The sequence below is a fragment of the Mytilus californianus genome, unplaced genomic scaffold (genome assembly GCF_021869535.1).
Source record: "Mytilus californianus isolate M0D057914Y unplaced genomic scaffold, xbMytCali1.0.p SCAF_2, whole genome shotgun sequence".
Classification (NCBI taxonomy): domain Eukaryota; kingdom Metazoa; phylum Mollusca; class Bivalvia; order Mytilida; family Mytilidae; genus Mytilus; species Mytilus californianus.
In genome coordinates, this window is record NW_026262668.1 from 102,711,065 (window position 1) to 102,732,156 (window position 21,092).

General features: G+C 31.1%; 1 protein-coding gene across 6 annotated transcripts in view; it reads left to right on the forward strand.

The window, feature by feature from the left end:
• The window catches only part of LOC127730608 (histone deacetylase 4-like), a 153,045-nt gene that overhangs the window by 52,983 nt on the left and 78,970 nt on the right, over nt 1-21,092 (forward strand). For 5 of the 6 annotated variants that reach the window (XM_052239068.1, XM_052239072.1, XM_052239069.1 and 2 more), the window contains one exon: nt 11,116-11,184. In XM_052239068.1, coding sequence (XP_052095028.1) covers nt 11,116-11,184 — 69 coding nt within the window. Of the gene's footprint in view, nt 1-11,115; nt 11,185-16,818; nt 16,979-21,092 lie in introns of those variants that run through there. The other variant, XM_052239071.1, reaches the window with a different exon arrangement.

The window sequence follows — 21,092 nt, forward strand, 5'->3', positions numbered from 1 at the left end:
TGATCAGAATTGTTTATGATTGTGGATTGTAACTCTTTGGTATTTGATATGAATAAACTATAGAAAGATTCACACTGATACAGGTATTGTCAGGTGAAAACTAGAGTTAAGAATACCTGAATACTAGAGATTGCTAGGTAATTGCATATTTATTAGGTTGCTTTTAGTTGCTGATTATGCCAACTGTGTCCTCATGTGTTGTCCATTTTCAATTCAAACTTTTTCAAAAATCTTTTCTTGAAAAATAATAACTGGACCAATAAACACAAAACTGTGTGGGTCTAGTTTTAAAACTACATTGATTATGCATGCTGACTTGCCAACATTGCCACTGTTACCAAATAACTTTAGATAGAACATAGGGGTTAAAAGCATATTATTGTTTATTATACAAAGTTTTGCAAAACATTTGGAGGCTGACCCCTATAACTTAAGACAATGTAAGAGATCAGAGAATAGGTAATTAAGACAGCAACCCTATTTTAAGACATTTAGAGTCCAACATACATAATCTCAGTCAGTGAAAAAATATTGGTATTTAAATAATGCTAATCTTATCTGTGGCTATACTTGAAATAGATAATAAGGAAAAGAAAAGTTGTCCTCTTTGTCATAAATTTTTGTAATTGTGTAAAAAGAATTCTGATGTCAAGTTCTAAATCACTTTAACTTTTAACAATCTGACTTGTATGTACATCAAGATTTATCCAAAAGACCATTTTATTAGATCGGAAATTTCTGATTGATAAGATAATGTGGTAGTGTTGTTTACATAGTAGAGAAATCATAACTGTCATGTTATTTTGAGGTGGAAATCTGTTTGTAAATCACATTTCCAGCAAAATATGCTAAGGATCTCAAGATTGAATTCTGCTAGTGAACCACAGCAAGAGAATAGAGATGAAATAGACTATTAAATAGAACTAGATATTTAATTTCAAGTGATGAATATAATAACCAAGTATACTATAAAGATATCTCCAGTATATTGTTTTAGAATAAAAATATACACCTTAGTTTTAAAAAGTATGCATAATTTAGTTTCCTACATCAATAAAGAGAAGGGCTTATACACATGTGTTTTCATTGTAATTATATTGTGAATTGTTTTTGTTCATAAATTGTCCTCTATATGCATTTCTTGGGGCAAAAAAAAAAAAGGATGTCTGGAAAAAATCAGTTGTATAGAAAACCAAAAATGAAAAATTCAACAACTTTTTGACCAAATATTTTCTACAAGGTAAACTCATACCATTGATACTAATGATGCAGTCATATTTTTGAAGCTGTGTATAACAATCAGTTGAACGTCATTAGCCAAAAAACCTATTCAGAACAATCAGCCCTTTCTGAATCCAAATAGCTTCTAAGTTCTAACCATTTGGGTTTTCTGATACTTATTTCAACTAGTAAAAGAGTCACAAAAACTGACTCAAGAAAGTACACATACAGCAAAATCTTTCAGAAGGCTTTTTGATCATTCACCATCTTAAAATAGATTTGATGCTTCTTCATAAAAAAATCTCATGTGAATTGAATCATAAATTTGGTTCTACTTTAGACCCAGCCATAGTTTTTTCAGAAAGATATTTTTGTTTGAATTTTTTTAATATGTCAGAATGCTATTAGTATGGTACTGTGAATTCATTTATTTTCGTGGGTACCAATTTTCGTGGTTTCAGGAAAAATTTGATTTTCATGGATATTTGACTTTGTGGTTTTGCCCAAGTTTGCATACATTAGCCTCTAGAAAATTGGTACTTAGTTGAACAGTTAAATTCATGGTTCACTTTTACCAACAAAATCCACAAAAATTGATATCCCACGAATAATAATGAATCCACAGTATAAAGAAACAAATTGAAATGTATTGATAGTAATCAAATTTGTTACACTTGGCCACAATACCAATTAATCAGATGAGTACAAATGAAGTGTGTGAATAATTATTGTGTCTTCTGGAAGCCAAGTTCTAGATACACATAGTGATCATGTTTTGTTTTATCGTCATACCCTTCACTCCCTGTAAATCCGTAACTCCTTGAAACTTGTTTTACAGAATTCAACAAAGCACCTATTTTCTCTACCTGTCTACAGGACATGAGTTTTTACACCTGCTGTTTTCATTCTTGATCTGAGCGATTTGTTGGGTTTCAATAACAATACATTGAGTTAGCAATTTCTGCTTATATCATATAAGAAGTTGGAAAAAGCAGCTGTGCTCATATCTTTCAGTTTTTTTTTTATATTATATGATGATTGAAATAGTTTGATAGTCTCTTTTCCTCAAACACTTCTTCAAGGCAGTTCAGCAACTACTACACTCAAAGTCCCACACTCGTACATCCATTTGTCTAAAGTAATACATGAAAAGGAAAGTCACTGAATTACGTGTAAATATTTATCACAACTGCCCTGTAGCTATGTTGTAATTAGGTAAATAGTGTAATTATCCTTTTCTTCTCAGATATAAACTCATTGTAGACACATTATTTATAAATATACCATGTACATTATAGAAGATGATATTGTTCATCTTGAGCATAAAAACAAAAAGAAAGGCATAATTTTGACACCATTATTCATTAGATTAGTATTTAACTGTAGGGGTTAAGTACATCTAGGGAAATCTAGGTTAAGGACCAGGGTGAAAGTGGGGATAGAAGCTATGGATATTTTATATTATTTGGCAAGGCTCTTCTGAAACAACAGAAGGCTGTTTAGTTCTTAATGTGTAGAGAAGTCGTAAGATTTCCTGACATCTTGAGATGCAAATGATCTACATATGAATGATGATTATAAACGGGGAAATGAAAAGCATTTAAGCACATCATAGCTTCTAAATGTCACTGATGTGTCTCTGAATGGTTTGTAATTGATCTTGTCTATTACTGAAGTTGTAATAGGCTGATATCTGTTTATACTCCATCAGCTGTGCTAGGAAAATACTCCTGAAGCTCATTATACTCTGCCAAAGGTTCTATGGTTACATTCCTAGTATGGGATCAAAACAAGTTTTCTAGAGTTTCCTGGTCAATTTTCTCATTGCAGCACAAATGTTTCTTAAATCTGAATATGCTTTGAAAATATATGAGGTATTGAACATTACCTAATAACCTTAAAATCACATATGTGTGCTTGCATAGAACTTGGTAGTGGACTGTCTGTGCCAGGTTCATACTGTAATAGTTCAGAATCATTATGGTACATTTGGTGTTGCGATAGCTGTACACAGAAGTGTTTCGGTCTCCTAATTGTGGTTGATTTGGTATTTCAGCACTCTTGATCCAAGATTCCACATAACTTGACCTATTGACTTTTGGGAGAATAATTTTGGCCACATTTTCTGCAGGTTAAAGAAAAACTTGCAGTAAAAGTTTGTGTGGTATGTGGAGGACCTGTTGCAAGACAAAATTTCTGCTGTTTTCACAGATACCAACCCTCTTTTTCAAGTGGCAGTTCATATTTCCACCTGTTCATTCTGGTTGACACACTTTTAAGGAACTTTTTTGGCAGTCTTTAATATGCATGTAATATTTGTCACTGCACATAATTCAGCAAAAGAATCAATAATACTACAGTTACATAATCTCCCTGAAATCAAATGTTTTCTCTTGTGACATCAGCATTTATGGGGCAGTCCATCACCGATGATCTATAAGGTTGACAAATTGCATTAAGGTGTACACAAATGGTCAATTATGACTTCCAAAGGTTATTATGACTGATTTTTCTAGAATCTTTATTTTGACATTTTTTAGAGTATTATGCTTTTCTACATAATATTCCTGAAGGAGACAAGAGCGTGTGTTATTTAGTCACAAAACTTGTTGGCTATTATTAGGACTGTCATTTGTTAGTTGCTGTGACTTACCGAATTAGACTATTTACCGGATTTGTAATAACATAAGCAACACGACGGGTGCCACATGTGGAGCAGGATCTTCTTATCCTTCCGGAGCACCTGAGATCACCCCCAGTTTTTGGTGGGGTTCGTGTTGCTTAGTCCTTAGTTTTCTATGTTGTGTCATCTGTACTATTATTTGTCTGTTTGTCTTTTTATTTTTGGCCATGGCGTTGTCAGTTTGTTTTCTATCTATGAGTTTGACTGTCCCTCTGGTATCTTTCGTCCCTCTTTTGCTGTCCATGTAGCTAAAAGATTCTTATTTTTAAGTTTTGTTCTAGATATATACAAGTACTTGTAGTATCAAAAGTAGACAGTCAGACTATTTTGAAATAGTGGCCAATAAAAATGGTTGTTTAAAAACAGAATACTTGAAATTTTAGATATGAATAATGGTTTAAGTCCTCTTCTTGAATAACCAGGAGTAACTTATTTTCTGTATCATGTGTATGGGACCTGAATCATAAAGTAAAGATTTTTGTACCTCTATTATGTAACCTTGAAATTTGAAATATAAGACCAGTACTGGTATGTTTTCAAAATTCAATGTAAAATGATAATACATAAGTTCAACAACATTTTACTCTATAGTGTTCATAGATATATTTATCATTCATAGAAATTAATTACATTTTGACGATAATTTTTATTTATAGGATTTTTACTATAATCCTCTCTGTGTTAAGTATGGCGACATATTGCGTTAAGTTTAATATAATGTGCAGTATAGTCTGATCTTTCTGAATAAATCAAATATAAAAGAATAATCACATTTCTCAGTGGCAGGGAACGAATTCATCTGTAGTCATGAAATGTCAATTGTGACGTCACCAAATCGTTAGACTTTTCAGGTTTAGTGAACCATACATGTTATATTAAGTTTGTTTTCTTATAAGATTTCCAATTATTATAAGCTAGTTATTTTTATACTGCAACCTTGAGATTGAATCTTTTCTGGGACCACAAAGGTGAATGCTCTGTGTAAACATACTCAAGGACTTCCATTAATACCCAGCTATATTGAAAAGCTCGTCAGGGGATTTGACATAAAAAACTTGTTGATAAATTACAATATTGTACAGACTTGAATTATATGTTATTGAACAAGTCGCTGGGGATTAGAATGGAAGAAAAAGACCATTTGATTAACAACAATTACAAATCTTTCAGCTAATAGTTCCATGATTAATCAAGGTAATAAATATCTTGGAAGTCAGTTTTTGAAATTGATTTTGAGATAAAGTGCAGAAAATTCCATATTTTGTCATATACCAAAACTTTCAAATTATTATCAGATTTACAAGTTACTTGTACTGTTACCTTTTATACTTTGACACACAAATAGGAGTTAAATTTACACATATATTTAAGAATGCAAGTCAGTCCTTAAGGGATCACTCCCTGCTGTATACTGCATTTTAGATACCAATTATGGTGTATTGTTTGCTGCTGTTTGTTGTTGGGCTGCTGTCTCATTGATGTAGCACCACATCTCTTTTTAATCATACAGAAAGGGATTGCAACCATGCTAATCTTCTTTGGTATGCAGTTTTATAAATATATCTTCTGTGTAATGTATTTTAATTCAGTATTATTTATTGTTTTAATCTTTTTGAATTATTGATTTTGTTTAGATCAGTTAACAGTGGTTGGCTTTTATCCGGAAATATAAATTCTTTTTTTGGTTGGTTATTTGGGCATTATTTTTTTTAACTTTATGGGTCCTTTTACTACAGAGTTTGCTTTCAGTCTACTGTTTGGGTAATTTGGGTAAAGTTTTTTTTTTAGGTTAAGGTTAGGGTTTAGGGTTAGGGCTGACTGTTAGGGTTAGGCATGGGTTATGGTTGGTTTAGTAAAGCTCTACAAGGTAGGACCTCTAAAGTTAAAGAAGGCTGTTATTGGTACAGGAAACCTAACTTGCTGAGTCTAAGGAGCAAGATAACTATTTTTATAAGAGTTCTAATATTAACAATCAGACAAGAAATCAGATGGATTTATCAAACTTGAATAAAATTAGATGGCATAAAAACATGTACTAAATTAGTTAGAAGAGTGGAATATTTTGGCAAGTTTTGTAAATTTTGGCAAAAACAAGGTGTTTGATATAATGTTTTTACCAGTTTCTGTTGGGTTGTCTGTGTATACATTTAGATCTTGGTGCTATAAATAGCTGTAGTATTTTGTATGATCGTCTGTAATCATTAAGCCAGAAGTGTTAATGAGAATTTTTTAGGACTGTTTCCCTGTGGAAGGTGAATTGACTGACGTCACAGGAGACTTGACAGAGGTCAAACTACAACACACATACTCTGACCTCCTGTGGTATTCCTCTTGGAATGTTAATTATTGTCTAGAAAGTTCAATACTTCTTAATGAATTGTTTAACTTTTTGGTATCCTAAACAAAGATGTTTTGTTGCTGAAAATAAGTTTTGTTAGTATCAAAATAACAGCAAAGTGAATTGGTATAATAAGTCAGTTTTGAAGTTTGATGTATGCTTGATTAGCATTTGGACACATTAGCAATCAGAAAGTGTTGCTGTTCATAGGCTTTTCAGAGGTACTGTTCTTAGCCTTTTCAGAGGTAAGCAGTATCAGATTCTTTTATACCTGTTTAAGTAATGTTGTGTTCTGCCTCAGTAGAAAGTATAAAGGTTCCATACTAATATGCACTTTATGTCAGGATATTATTGTAGATGATAGTCAATCATATTGTCAATAAACAGCAACTCAGGTTAAAATTAATTTTTTAGAAGGGTCAAAGATGGTAAAGAGTATTGCCAACACTTGGTATCAAGTGTCCATCTTCCTGGCTTTTTATTCTCCAAAAATCTTCTTTGAAAACTATATAGCTAAATAGTAACAAAACTTAGCTACATTCATCCATTTAGAGAGTATCCAGTTTAGAAAATATATCCAGTGATCCAGCCCACTGACCAAAGTTGCCACCATGGTTAAAAAAAAAAGATAGAGGTAAAATGCTAGTTAAATATTCTGGTCATGAGCATCACTGAAGAGACAAAATGTACATTTGTTGAGTAAATACTATTTAAACATCAGTATTTTGGTCTAGTACAAATACCAAGTTCATTAAAAGTTATTAGAAAATGACAATTACAGAACCTTGATCTACTAAATACGGAAACCCCTATAATGGTTTTGTGGAAGCATGCTTGCTTCAAGTGTGAGAGGTTGGGGTAGGGGTTCAAATTTGTCTGAGCCCCTGTCTGGGTCAAATAAAAAAAATTAAAAATTAGTGCTTGCTGCTTTCCTGCTTAGCATACTGCATTTATTAGAGCCATAAATGGTTGGCTCAGAGACAGAATAATGTTTCAGGGTAGGGTGACATATCTTCCTGTGGACTGTTTCCTTGTGTACTATAGCACATTAAAAGTCCAGCGGAGCATGTCAGTCTAGTACAAATCTGGATTTATACTCAGATCACATAAACATGATCTTGTCCTGATAAGTATGTAATATTAGCCACTGGATGTTAAACACCAATCCTTCCATCCTAAAATAAATAAACATATTTTAGGGTAACTAATTTGAAATTTCAATCAAGTTTTCAAACTGTTTATCTAGTTCCACAACATATCTCAAAATAACAAAAACATTAGTAAATGAAGAACTGTATTGACTCCCCTTAAATTTACCTTTTATCATCAAGTTTTATATATAAAGATAGTGCTCATTAAATGTTATGCAAACAAGTATATTTGTGGATACCAAAATAGATATAGATTTAAGGGGTTGACCTATAAGTGTTCAAAAATAGACTAATGATATGCCAATGTAAACATGATAAGTCAGAACATGGTTACATTGTTATTGGTAAGCCACATTTGTACTTTTATGTTAGGTATTGGTATTTATGTTGATCATTTAGTGATCCAAGATTTTGGTGATAATAAATGTGAACATCCAGATAACGGTAATACATTTTGTTTTCCTAATGTTTTGTATTGTAATATTTGAATGTGAAAAAGTTTTCTAGCAAGGTTATGTTATCATTGTCACCACTCAATTGTTCTTGATAGTATTTGGTTTTCACATAAAAATATTGTGTCTTTTATTTGTCATAAGGTAGGGGGAATGGGGATATAAAGCATTATATGTATACTGGCTCCTTTTAGATCCTTTAACAGAAATCAACCATGCATGGAAAGATTTTTTCACTTTTGTTTATTTAATACTTGCATGTATCTTATTCTCAATTTTAACTCTCATTTATTATGAAGGAAAGTGTTGCTTAATCTATTTGTTTGAGCAGAAAATAGCCAAGTGCCTCAACAGTGTTGTGGATTCATTTCAATCAATATTGCCACTATTATGCATAGCAGCACAAAATGCAAGACAATTCAAATTGTCTTATCCGACAAACCTATTACTCCTGCAAAAAATTTGAACTTAGAAGAACTTTTCTAGAACATCAAGAAGTGTTCTTGAATCACTAAGAAAGTTAAGAACTTTAGATCTAGAACACAATATGTTCTTGATAACTGTTCTTCGATAGAAATAATACTATAGCAGCTTTGGTTACTTAGTTTGGTTTTGTTTCAATGACAATTCTTATGAAATATTCAATTTAACATTTTAAACTGAGAAATTCTATTATAAGAATTAAATGCATCTATTTTGTGTTTAGTACTGTATATACAAAATATGTTAGGTTTTATATTGTAGTTAAAAGTACAAATCATTCAATTCTGATATTTAAAAAAAAGAGAAATCTAAAATAAACCCAGCTAATTAGTTAATTTGGTCATGCTAGAGTAATTTAATAGGAGTCTTTGGTGCATGTAAATACATTACAGCTGTCTAGAAGACTTGTGAAGGATATGCTTCATTGTCACTAATTCATTACATTTTGATTAATGAAGTCTGTATTTGTTTATCCATATGAAAAAATAAAATCAAGTTGCATAGTGTTTAATGCTACAAGTACACGGGACACTTAAGGTGTTTTAATTTTCTTCATAGGCCTACTAAATAGAGAAATCATTTAACATTTTTAGATATTTATATTTAGTATTGGAAGACAACAGGATGCCATCTAAATCAAAATAGAATAGTACCCCACACAAAGCATGCCTGTATTGATCTTCTAGTAATTCTGTAATGAAGAACTATAAATAACTTGCTCTGATAACAGCAAAAGGATCCAATTATATCATAGAGAATTAATAAAAAAATTCCTGCTGTAAAAACTTGTTTTTGTTCCTTGCAAGATTATTATTGATGAATTCATGATTTAATGGGCTTGTTTTTAGAATATTATTGATACTTGAGGATTATAAATAGATTTGGCTATATTTGATAGGAATTTTTGGAATTTTTCTGTAGTTTTCATGTGTTGACTTCAGCTAGTGCTATTCTTAGAATCATTGTTTTTAGAAACAGGATAATAGGAATGGTTGAATGTTTTATCTAAGCCTTGAAAAACACTTGTCCTGAAAATGGTTTTACAAAGAGGTAGCCATGCATATCTTTTGTACCTATAAACCTATTTATATTGTTTGATTATGTCTAAGATTTAATTTAGAATTTTTTTTTTATATCCATTGAAATTCAATAAAATGTGTTTATCCTTTAATTTTGATGTGAAAGATGCTGGGATAAAACACAACAATTTACACCTTAGCTGGAAAAAATTGGTTACTCTCTATCATAACACTAACCATGCTGAATTGTTGATATTTTGTCGGCGTCAACCAAGATGGCCACCATGGCTAAAAATAGAACATAGGGGTAAAATGTAGATTTTGGCTAATATCTCTGAAACCAAAGCATTTAGAGTAAATCTGACATGGGTAAAACTGATTATCAGGTCAAGATCTATCTGCCCTGAAATTTTCAGACAAATCTGACAACCTGTTGTTGGGTTGCTGCCCCTGAATTGGTAATTTTAAGGAAATTTTGAAGTTTTTGGTTATTATCTTGAATATTATTATAGATAGAGATAAACTGTAAACAGCAATAATGTTCAGCAAAGTAAGATCTACAAATAAGCTGTTAGGACCAAAATTGTCAGTCGACCCCTTTAGGAGTTATTGCCCTTAATAGTCAATTTTTAACAATTTTTTGTAAATTTTTGTAATCTTTTACAAAAATCTTCTTCTCTGAAACTACTGAGACAAATTTAACCATACTTGGCCATAATCATTATTAGGGTATATAGTTTAAAAAAAAATTCCGATGACCCCGCCTTCCAACTATCATGGCCGACTTGGTTAAAAATAGAACATAGGGGTAAAATGCAGTTTTTGGTTTATATCTCTGAAACTAAAGCATTTAGAGCAAATCTGACAGGTAGCAAAAATGTTCATCAGATTTAGATTTATCTGCCCTGAAATTTTCAGACGAATCCGACAATCCGTTGTTGGGTTGCTGCCCCTGAGTTAGTAATTTTACAAAAATTTTGCAGTTTTTTTGTAATTATCTTAGATATCATTATAATATCTAATATCTAATACTATTAATTATGATTTTAACCTTATTTTACATGATTTCCAAAGCATCAGTAATTACAGGTGAGCGACACAGGCTCTTGAGAGCCTCTAGTTTAAGTAAAGTATTTGTAAAGTGGAAATAGGGTTTGGTAATCATAACCTGAGTGGGTTGAATTAGAGATGTATAATGGATAAATGCAATATGCCCCAATATGTTGAAACTAAAGGGGAAAAAAAGCTTAAATTCGCTAACTTTTTCCCCTGAATAATTAGCTGTCAGGTTGTTGAGGTATTATTTCCTGTTATCTGTAAAGAGAGCAGTTTCTGATCAGTAGTGGTCAATAGACAGACCAAACAAATAATAAGCATTTATGAGTAAAAAAATCTTATGGAAGTTTATAGAAGGCAATCTCATAGAAATGGCAAAAATAATTATTTGTACTTTTTTCTTAAGTTGTTTCTCAAACAAGAAGCAAAATTTCTATACATGTATGTTACCTTTAAGAAAAGTTTAAAGCTCAATTTTCATTTGTTTAAAGACTTGATCAACTCATAAAAAAGTTTATATATTTTGAAGAGAAGATTTTTTTCTAGAAACTCATTATATCTTAGATCAAATTAACCTGAGTCAAGGAGAGGTGATTTGAATGTTAGTCTGAACGACAATGTTAAATCTGCCTAGAAATATTGTGTAAACTATTTGGAAAGAAAGGGATTTCATAAATGGCATCCATTTCCTACCAATTCTTTTTATTTTCAGATCCATTGGTACCTCATGAATCCACTATGGAAATCAACAATCATTTTGCACATATTAGCAGAAAACCAGGTATGTATTAATTGTCAATCATTACTCTACAATTTTAGTCATTTGAAATTGCTGATTGTACAGTTAATTAATCTTCTCTTTTTACAAGTAGTTGTTATACAGAATGTTATTACATAAAGGTCAGAAAACTAAGTAATTTGGTCTCCTTCAATGTTGCCATATCAAACAGTACAAAAAGGTGAACATTGATTGATATTAATTACTGACAATACTATTTTGCCATGATTTTGTAATTACACAGCTACATATCTACCTGCATGACTGACTTAATGGGTGTAAATTAAAAGATGAATTTCAAGTAGTAAATTATGACTGATGGTACCAGTCTACAGAGGGAACATATGAACATACAGTTAATATGGGCTCAATACAGCCCTATTGGTTATACCCATCAAATATCTAGACAGTTGTACACGATATAAGATATTGTATTTGCTTATATATTTTTGTACTTAGCACAGGGGTCACAAATCAATGACAACTTTTATTTAAGGTATTTGAACTGTTATTTATTGCTAGCTGCAATGACAGTGGGATCCACCAAGTCTTACACCTTTGTCATGTATATAAAAATAAGTTGTGGTTTGACTGCCAATGAGACAACCATCCACCAAGTCTTACACCTCTGTCATGTATATAAAAATAAGGAGTTGTGGTTTGACTGCCAATGAGACAACCATCCACCAAGTCTCACACCTCTGTCATGTATATAAAAATAAGGAGTTGTGGTTTGACTGCCAATGAGACAACCATCCACCAAGTCTTACACCTCTGTCATGTATATAAAAATAAGGAGTTGTGGTTTGACTGCCAATGAGACAACCATCCACCAGAGTAGGAAATAATTTACGGTTGTGCTATTTGGAAGGCCTGCTTCAAATGATTCTGATAACAGAAATAAGTATGTCATACATCATTTTATAGATAATTTAATGCAGATTTACTACATAACAAGTCAACAATGGAATCAAAATATAACAAAAGTTCTCAACCAAGTGTCATTTCTCAAAAAATGTGAATTGGGTACCTTGTGTTATATTAAGGTATATAGGTCATTTTTTTAGAGTGGGTTCAAAGCACAAGAACAACTAACATACAAACAGTTTAATAGACACAAAGCACCAATATAAGAGTACTCACAGTTACTGAAAGCTAGTTCAAAGTCAATTACAACTAATAAATAAATCATGTTTTCCCAGACTAAATGTGCTAAGTTTGAATAATTGTCATGTGTCTGTAATAGTAGAACTAGACAAGTATGAACAATTGCCATGTGTCTAATATTGGAACTTGACAAGTATGAACAATTGTCATGTGTCTAATACTATAACGAGACAAGTATGAACAATTGTCATGCGTCTAATACTAGAACTAGACAAGTATGAACAATTGTTATGTGGTGTGTCTAATACTAAAACAAGATAACTATGAACAATTGTCATGTGTCTGTAATATTAGAATAAGACAAGTATGAACAATTGTCAGGTGTATGTAATAATAGAAGACATTATTATGAACAATTGCCATATGTCTAATACTAAGAATAAGACAAGCATGAACAATTGTCATGTGTCTAATACTAGAACTAGATACATATGAACAAAAGTGAAAGAACAAAAAAAAGCCAATAAAACAAACATAAAAAAATTAAACCTTTTTATTGTCCATTACCTAAAAAAAACATTCAGTTTTAGACTTGTTCATCTGACATGCTCAGCATGACCAGTTAGCAAAAAGGAAAACATCTTGTGTAGTTAACAAAATCCCTATTTGTATTCTGCAGGTTTTAGTTAGTGTCTCTATATTTGGATTATTTGACTTTAGCTATGGGACATCTCATGGCAATACAATACTTCCTGGTAACAAACATCAATTATACAAATATATCTTGACAGTTATTTGACAACTCTCTTCTTACTATGCGGAAATGTCATGTTCTAATTACATATACTGTTTAATTAATTTGAATTTACCAAAATTTAGGAATGGAGGTGAACAAGTATATTTGAGAAGGTTCCTGAAAAGATACAACTAAAGATTTTATTTTATAATCTTTATAATTAATTGTCCTTGATAGGTGGAAACTGGTTTTTAATTTTTGCAGATGCAACTCAATAAAGTTAATAAATTCAATTTCAATGCTCAAAACAAGTCCTAATTCTCTTATTTAGTCTTATTTTACTTCTTACATAAATATTGTGTGTCTGTCAAAATGATATAACATTATTGACTGGTAATATATATAATGTGCACTTGAGTTTATTAGAAGATTTAAAAAAGTCTGACAATTTTACTAGACTGTGACCCCTCATTATGACGTCAATGGTTGTTTTTTTTTTCAAAGTAATTTAAATGGAAATTTGGATATGAGTTTTATAGAGCACAAAAGGATTATATTGAGGATTTGTATGGTTGACTATGTTTGACTATTTATGACAATGGAATTGAGGTCAGCCTTTTATTTTCAATAACTAAAAAAAAAAATAGGTAATTATGGTTGGTTAATTGATTGCTGTTTGCTTAATGACCAGTGGCAAATATTTCATATATATTCACAATAAGATCATTAAAGATAATTCTAATAGGTAGGTTTTGCTAGTGGGTAACTGTCATGAAGAATGGGAAGTTTTGACATATATAGAAGAACAGAGCTATGTTGGATATGGGCAGTCAAATACCAAGAAATATCATGTAACTTGCTACCAATGAACCCTTCTTAGAGTTTATGTAATGTTTCTGTAATGTGCAGAGAAAATGATATTCTCCCTGCAAGAGACATCAGAATATAATGTCCCCATTGTATATTTTTACATCCAGCCTAGCCAATTGGATTCTAACCTCTTGGGGAGTTGTAACTGTAAGACAGAGAATTTGTTTATTCAGTGTGGTACCCATGGGGATTCTTTTACTTCCTAGTGTATGATTTTCATACTGGAGCAGTCAGGGATGTTACTGGCCAATAACAGAAATAACAGAAATAAGCCCTGAAAATGCATTCGCTTCACACAAGAACTTCTTAGGAAGAAAGAAAAGAAGTTAGCAGTATCTTTAAACTTTACTTTCCGCTATATAAATGATGTTCTCTCACTGAATAATTCAAAATTTGGTGACAATGTTGAACGCATCTATCCCATCAAACTTGAGATAAAAGATACAACAGATAGTTAAGTCAGCCTGATATCTTGACTTAAATCTAGAAATTGGCAATGATCGTTTGAAAACAAAACTTCACGACAAAAGAGATGATTTCAGCTTCCCAATTGTGAACTTTCCATTTCTATGTAGCAACATTCCAGCAGTGCCTGCATACTGAGTATATATCTCCCAGTTGATACTATTTTCCAGGGCTCTTATTTCCTATCATGATTTCCTTGATAGAGGGTTGCTGCTCACAAGGAAGCTATTAAACCAAGAGTTCACAGTGGTGAAGTTGAAATCATCCTTTCATAAATTTTACCATCACAAGTTGGTTGACTGTCATGAAATATCCGTTTCACAGATGATAGCAGATATCTTCCAATTGTCATAACTACAATCTCTTCCCCTTTTCCCCAAATGTGACCTACCGATTTAGATTTATTAACGGGTTTGTACTAACACGAGCAACACGATGGGTGCCACATGTGGAGCAGGATCTGCTTACCCTTACGGAGCACCTGAGATCACTCAAGTATTTGGTGGGGTTCGTGTTGCTCAGTCTTTAGTTTCTATGTTGTGTTTTGTGTACTATTGTTTGTCTGTTGGTCTTTATCTTTTTTAGCCATGTATGGCGTTGTTAGTTTATTTTCGACTTATGAGTTTGAATGTCCCTTTGGTATCTTTCGCCTCTCTTTTAAATTTTATGGTTATTAAAGAGGTTTTCATTCAGTTAAATTTTATTCTTATGAATACCTAAAAAAGACTGCTAAGTTATTTTATCCCATATGGTAATTATATCACTGATATTGTTGTCACCATCTGAACTTAATACATACTATAAATATAACTATGTTTGGTATACTCTTTTATTAGGATTTCAATTGTAATCTGATAATTGTCATGGTTATACTTAGACATGAAAACATCAATTGGCAAAATTCAAAAACTAAAATTGAAGTGGACTGAACAAGATTAAACACACCATTCTCAGAAATAAAAATGCCAGTGATCCCATACAAAAAGTATTACTAAGTGTGGAAAAGACATTAAAAAAATTGATTGCAGTAATTGTTTTCTTATAACTGTCTCTTATTTCTCATATAAAGGCTGGTCTTTTAATTAAGTTTACATTTAAAGCCTTGGCTTTGAAGTAAGATTTACCAAAAGGAGGAAAGAGGGTATTTGACTGAGCAGAAATTCCATCTGTAGCCACTGAGTGTAGGTGTATTGCATGTTTACAAAGTAAAACTTTTGAAGGTGAAATGTTTTCTACATTAATAATGAGCATCAGTTCTATTAATTGTTTTATAATTGTTTTCTGGGATATCTTGGTCATGATTTTCAGGTAATGTTTGATAAATGTCATTAACTCAGTTCAGGTTTGGGAGTTTCTCTGTAGCACTTTTAAAAGGATGTTTAATTCTGTAAGTTAAATGTGCATTATAGAACAAGTACTCCAGATTGATACCAAAAGTAGTTTTACAATCATTAAATCTGGATTTTGTCAATTATTATGAATTCATTGATTTCTTTGTCTTTATGACAAGTCACCATGAAATGCATCTAATCTGTGATATTATTGAAATTTATGTTTTAATTAAAACTGGATTTGAAATTTTGAATAATAGAGAGTACACGTTTGAATTATGCATTAGCTAATACAAAAAGATGTGAAAAAAAAAGAAAAAAAAGTTGTACATCTGTTGTTAGCATTGCAATTATTTAAATGTTTTAATTTTTATTGACGTCAGTCATTTTATCATTTATTGACTGTTTTGAAAACACAATAGTTGAGTACTTCACATTTACAGCTACAATTTGTAGTGTAATTTCCTGGATTTAAAATCACAGGATTAACATCGTGACTGTATGAAAATAAATACAAAGCTTTATCATGCATTATTAAAGGAAAATAGTTTATTTAAGTACTGCAAGTGTACATGAAACTTATTATTGATATCTGACGGACTAACATTAGAAGGGTTTGTAAAGTGTTTGAATGCTACTTTGCATTATAAATCATTGGTGAAACATTCATATTTGATAATGGCATGTTTACTGGGATTTGTATGGAGACTGCACATAACCTTGAGAGCTATTCAATATGATTTTGTAATGTAAAGTGCATCAATGGATCAATTACAGATGAATATAGTTACAATTTAACTAAACATTGAAGTGTTTTGATCAATTCCCAATATAAATGGATATCATATTAAAAAGTTATAGATTTTGTTGAGACCAATAAAACATCTGGATAGGAATGCTATATATGACAGATGGATTAAAGGAAAAGGGAATAGAAATTTAACAAGGAAATATAAACTAACATATACAATAACATATTATAAAAGTGTATTAGATAGTTGGAACTTCAGTTGATACTACAGAAATTACTGCATTATTTTTCCACTTAAGACACAGCCCACAAGGATCTATTTGTGATTCCAAATAAATATAGCAGCCTGAGTCTCTAATTGACAATTCTTTTATAATCATCCTGTGATAACATAGTTCATGTTTCTATAAATATCCACAAATATTGATTCAAAAATGTGGAATTTATACAAACAGCAGACTGTATTCCCAATGTTCCATGAGCAACAAGGGAATTCAGAAGTTCACTGCCCATTTTTTTATTCAAGACCTTTTAGAGGTAAGAATCTTTTTTTTCGTATTGTTTGTAGTTTACACCATATTATCTAAATGAAGAAAGATGTACAGAAATAGGTCCAGTGATTTATCATGGAAATAGGTCATGCCACAAAAAAACACTGAAGCAAAAATATTAATGAATTCAACAAGCTTCAAATAATGCATTTTAGGGTTACTTAAGAAATTGGAAAAGAGTTGAATCCTGAAGACTTAAATTTATTAAATATTTTGATGCTTTTGTTACAAATAAATTTTCTTGTGTGTAATAATATATTTTGGTGTTAAATATCAGACTGAACCGTGACTGATGGTAATATGAAAGATTGTAGTTTTGTTAAGATATGTCTAATCTAGCATCTTTTAAATTTTTTCTCTAACAACCCCAGCTCATTTGCATTATATGATAATGATACCATTGATAAAATTACAGGTAATTTTTTTTGTGAATGCCTTGAGAAATAGAAGTGCCAAAATTTTGTGATTTAGTTATGTGCAGAGGACACTCCTTCAAATGGAAGAATTTAAATGTTGCAAATTGTCAAAATCAAAACCAAGTTTTTCGGTGTTGATGTGATACTCTATGTACTACACATTTAGCACTTAAGAATTTAAAATGATATATTCCTATGAATTCATCACCAATTATGAACATAATTTCAATTCTCAAGTTTTGCCACCAAATGTTAATTTTGAGAGTCAGGATAACAAAATGCTACTCAATTTTTCAATGTTTTGTAAATGGTTGTCACATTGTCTTTGATTTCTCTAAATGAATTGAGAGCCATATACTGACAATGATAATAGATGGCTAATAGGCTTATCTCATGTTAATTGCAATATTTTTCCCCAATCTATTCCCTACAAGTTAAGAATAAATATTTAAATATATATATATATATATTATATATATATATATATATATATATATATATATAAGTCTGAAAATTACACCCAACAGTGTTAGAATATATATATATATATAAATATTTATTCTTAACTCTCAATTTTAAATTTTGCATATAGAATGTGACCACTAAAGCAGTTGTAAAACTGGTGCAATTTGATGTGTATCCCAGGTCTCTATGCAAGTTTTCAATATTTTGTAACAGTCGTCTTTTTGTCTTTGACCCCTCTATGAGTTACCTGCATTGTTGGCTTTGGTCTCATGCAAACTTCTTAGACCTGCAAATTGTTTTAGCACTACTTTTTACACCTGTAAAAATTGGTTCAAAAGTTGAACTTCATCAAGGAATCCATCAGAATCCATGTCATGTTATAGAATTGATTTCAGTGTTGCAGTTAATTCTATTTAAATCCAAGGGAAAGAGTGTGGCCAACCAATAGAATGTATAGGTTGGTAGAACTTCACAATTATATGAATGTTCTATTTATTTAGCATAAAATACTCATAATTTTTTTTGATGATAATGGATTTTTAATTTTGCCACACAGGAGTATTTTATGCTAATTTGAGAGACTAATGATGAAACCTTGAATCATAAGTCAAGTCTATTTTAATGTCATCCTTACGATATTCAAATATGTATTTAGGTTTATATTTATTAAAATAAGTGTTGTCATGTTATCACTTACGTGATTTATGAAACCATGTGCTAGAGCCCCGAGCAGTCCTTGTCATTTCTGTCTTGTTTGAGGTAGTTAGATTTTGTAGGAATGCTCATTTACTTTCTTCCAATTTTATATGGTTTGTTTATCTGCAAAAGTGGACTTTTTTGGAACTTAAGTGTCAGTGAAAGCTCACCAACCATCAATTATTAATGATTTTGAATCAGAATACAGAATGTATGGATAAATATCTAAGTGAATTTTGTGTCTCATTGCATCACATCTACAACGTTTATATTTAGTGTAAAGACCAAAGAAATTATTCAGTGTATGAATCTCATACTTATTGTTAAGCAGGAATGTGTTGCAATAATCAATTTTGAATATAACAATCTGATTAAATTTTTGGTGGATATATATATACTTGAATTGTTGCAAACTGCCATCAGAAATGACAAAGGAAGAAACTAAATCAGTCTTTAAAGTTCCATCAGTTCCTCTGTGGAAACAAAAATTGTATAAAAAAAAATTACGTTACTGTGCCTGTGATCAGCAACACCTGCATGGCTACCAAAAATGTAAGTCTTAAAGACAGACTCTAAAACAAGCCAAATTTGGCAAATATATTGGAGTCTTTCATATTTTAACCAGCTGTCTTATTATATTATATTTTCATGGGGTATAAATCTTATTTATATATCATTTGAATAAATTATGTATAAGAATTGTTGAAACTGTTTTAATGAAAATAATACTTAAAACTTAAAATAAAGACAAAATTAGTTAACCATTTGCCAAATCTATTGAAACAATTGTTATGAAAAAATATACTGAGATCTTGCCCATCTATATGTATAAATAAGTTGGTATAGACACAAATAACAACTATAAATAAGTTAAAGCACCTGACCCATATGATTTGTCAGGGATATTTTTAGTTCTTCATGTTTATCTTGTCATCTCAGGTGTACATAAATAGATAGGCCAAAAACGAAAAATTATGGAAATAGTTATTTAATATCACTGATGTGAATAAGTTTAATGTAAAGCCCTGTTATCACTATAAAAGTTAACTATGTCAAAGTTCTCTTTGACCAGGTAAACTTGGTCTAAGTCATCTGTTGTCACTATCAAAGTTGTCAAAGGAACTTTAACCAGGTAAACTTGGTCCAAGTTATCAGTTGTCACTATCAAAGTTTTTTATCCAAAACTTTGGTCAAAGAAAAAAACTGCACTGTGATTGGATAATTCCCATGCAAGTCCATCCAAGTTTCAAAAAAACTTGTACTAGTAAACTTTGGTAGTGACAACAGGACTTCATATCAAAATTTTCCATCAAAACTTGGTAAAAAAAATCTTTAAACAAGAAAACTTCTGGTCAAAGAAAAAAACTGCACTGTGATTGGATAATTCCCATGCAAGTCCATCCAAGTTTCAAAAAAACTTGTACTAGTAAACTTTGGTAGTGACAACAGGACTTCATATCAAAATTTTCCATCAAAACTTGGTAAAAAAAATCTTTAAACAAGAAAACTTCTGGTATTTGTCAAAGAAAAGATGGGAATTCAAGGCTTTCAAAGAGTAAAGTGACTCCAAAAAAACTTCTCATAGAATGAATACATTTCTCTTTCACTATATATTTGGAGAATTGGTTACTATCGTTTTGAGGAGAAATATCTGTCATGTTTCCTTTCTATCAGACTCTTCTTTGTCCCTCAAAGAATTCAATCAATTGCTCAATTTTTATGCCCCCGCCGTAGCGGTGGGGCATTAAGTTTTACCCTTGTCCGTCTGTCTGTACGTCCCAAAATTGGTTTCCGTTCTCTAACTTGAGTTTGCCTCAACCAAATGTTATGAAACTTATACACAATGCTTATAACCACAAAATACAGATCAAGTTTGAATTTTGGTGGCGTCACTTTAACCGTTCTAGAGTTATGCCTCTTTATAAATGGAAAAATTGCAAAATTTTTAGTTTCCGTTCTCTAACTTAAGTTTGCCTCAACCAAATGTTATGAAACTTATACACAATGCTTATTACCACAAAACACAAATCAAGTTTGAATTTTGGTGGAGTCACTTTAACTGTTCTAGAGTTATGCCCCTTTATAAATGGAAAAATTGCAAAATTTTTATTTTCTTCTAAATATCAAGATTTTTTTTTTTTTATTAAAATTGGAGTTATCTTCCTTTGTCCATGATTAAAGTTGAATGAACTACAATCAATGCTTTATACAATGCAATGTTTAATTTTGACTTCCACTGATAAAACACAGATCAAGTTGAATTTGGGTAGTGTCACTTTAACCATTATTGAGTTATGCCCCTTTATAAATCGAAAGATTGCAAAATTTTTAGTTTCCATTCTGTAACTTAAGTTTGCCCCAACCAAACATTATAAAACCTAAGATCAAGTACAAATTTTTTGTTTCCGTTTTCTAACTTTAGTTTGCCTCAACCAAATAATATGAAACTTATACACCATGCTTATTACTACATAATACAGATTAAGTACGAAATTTGTTGGCGACACTTTTTCCATTCTTGAG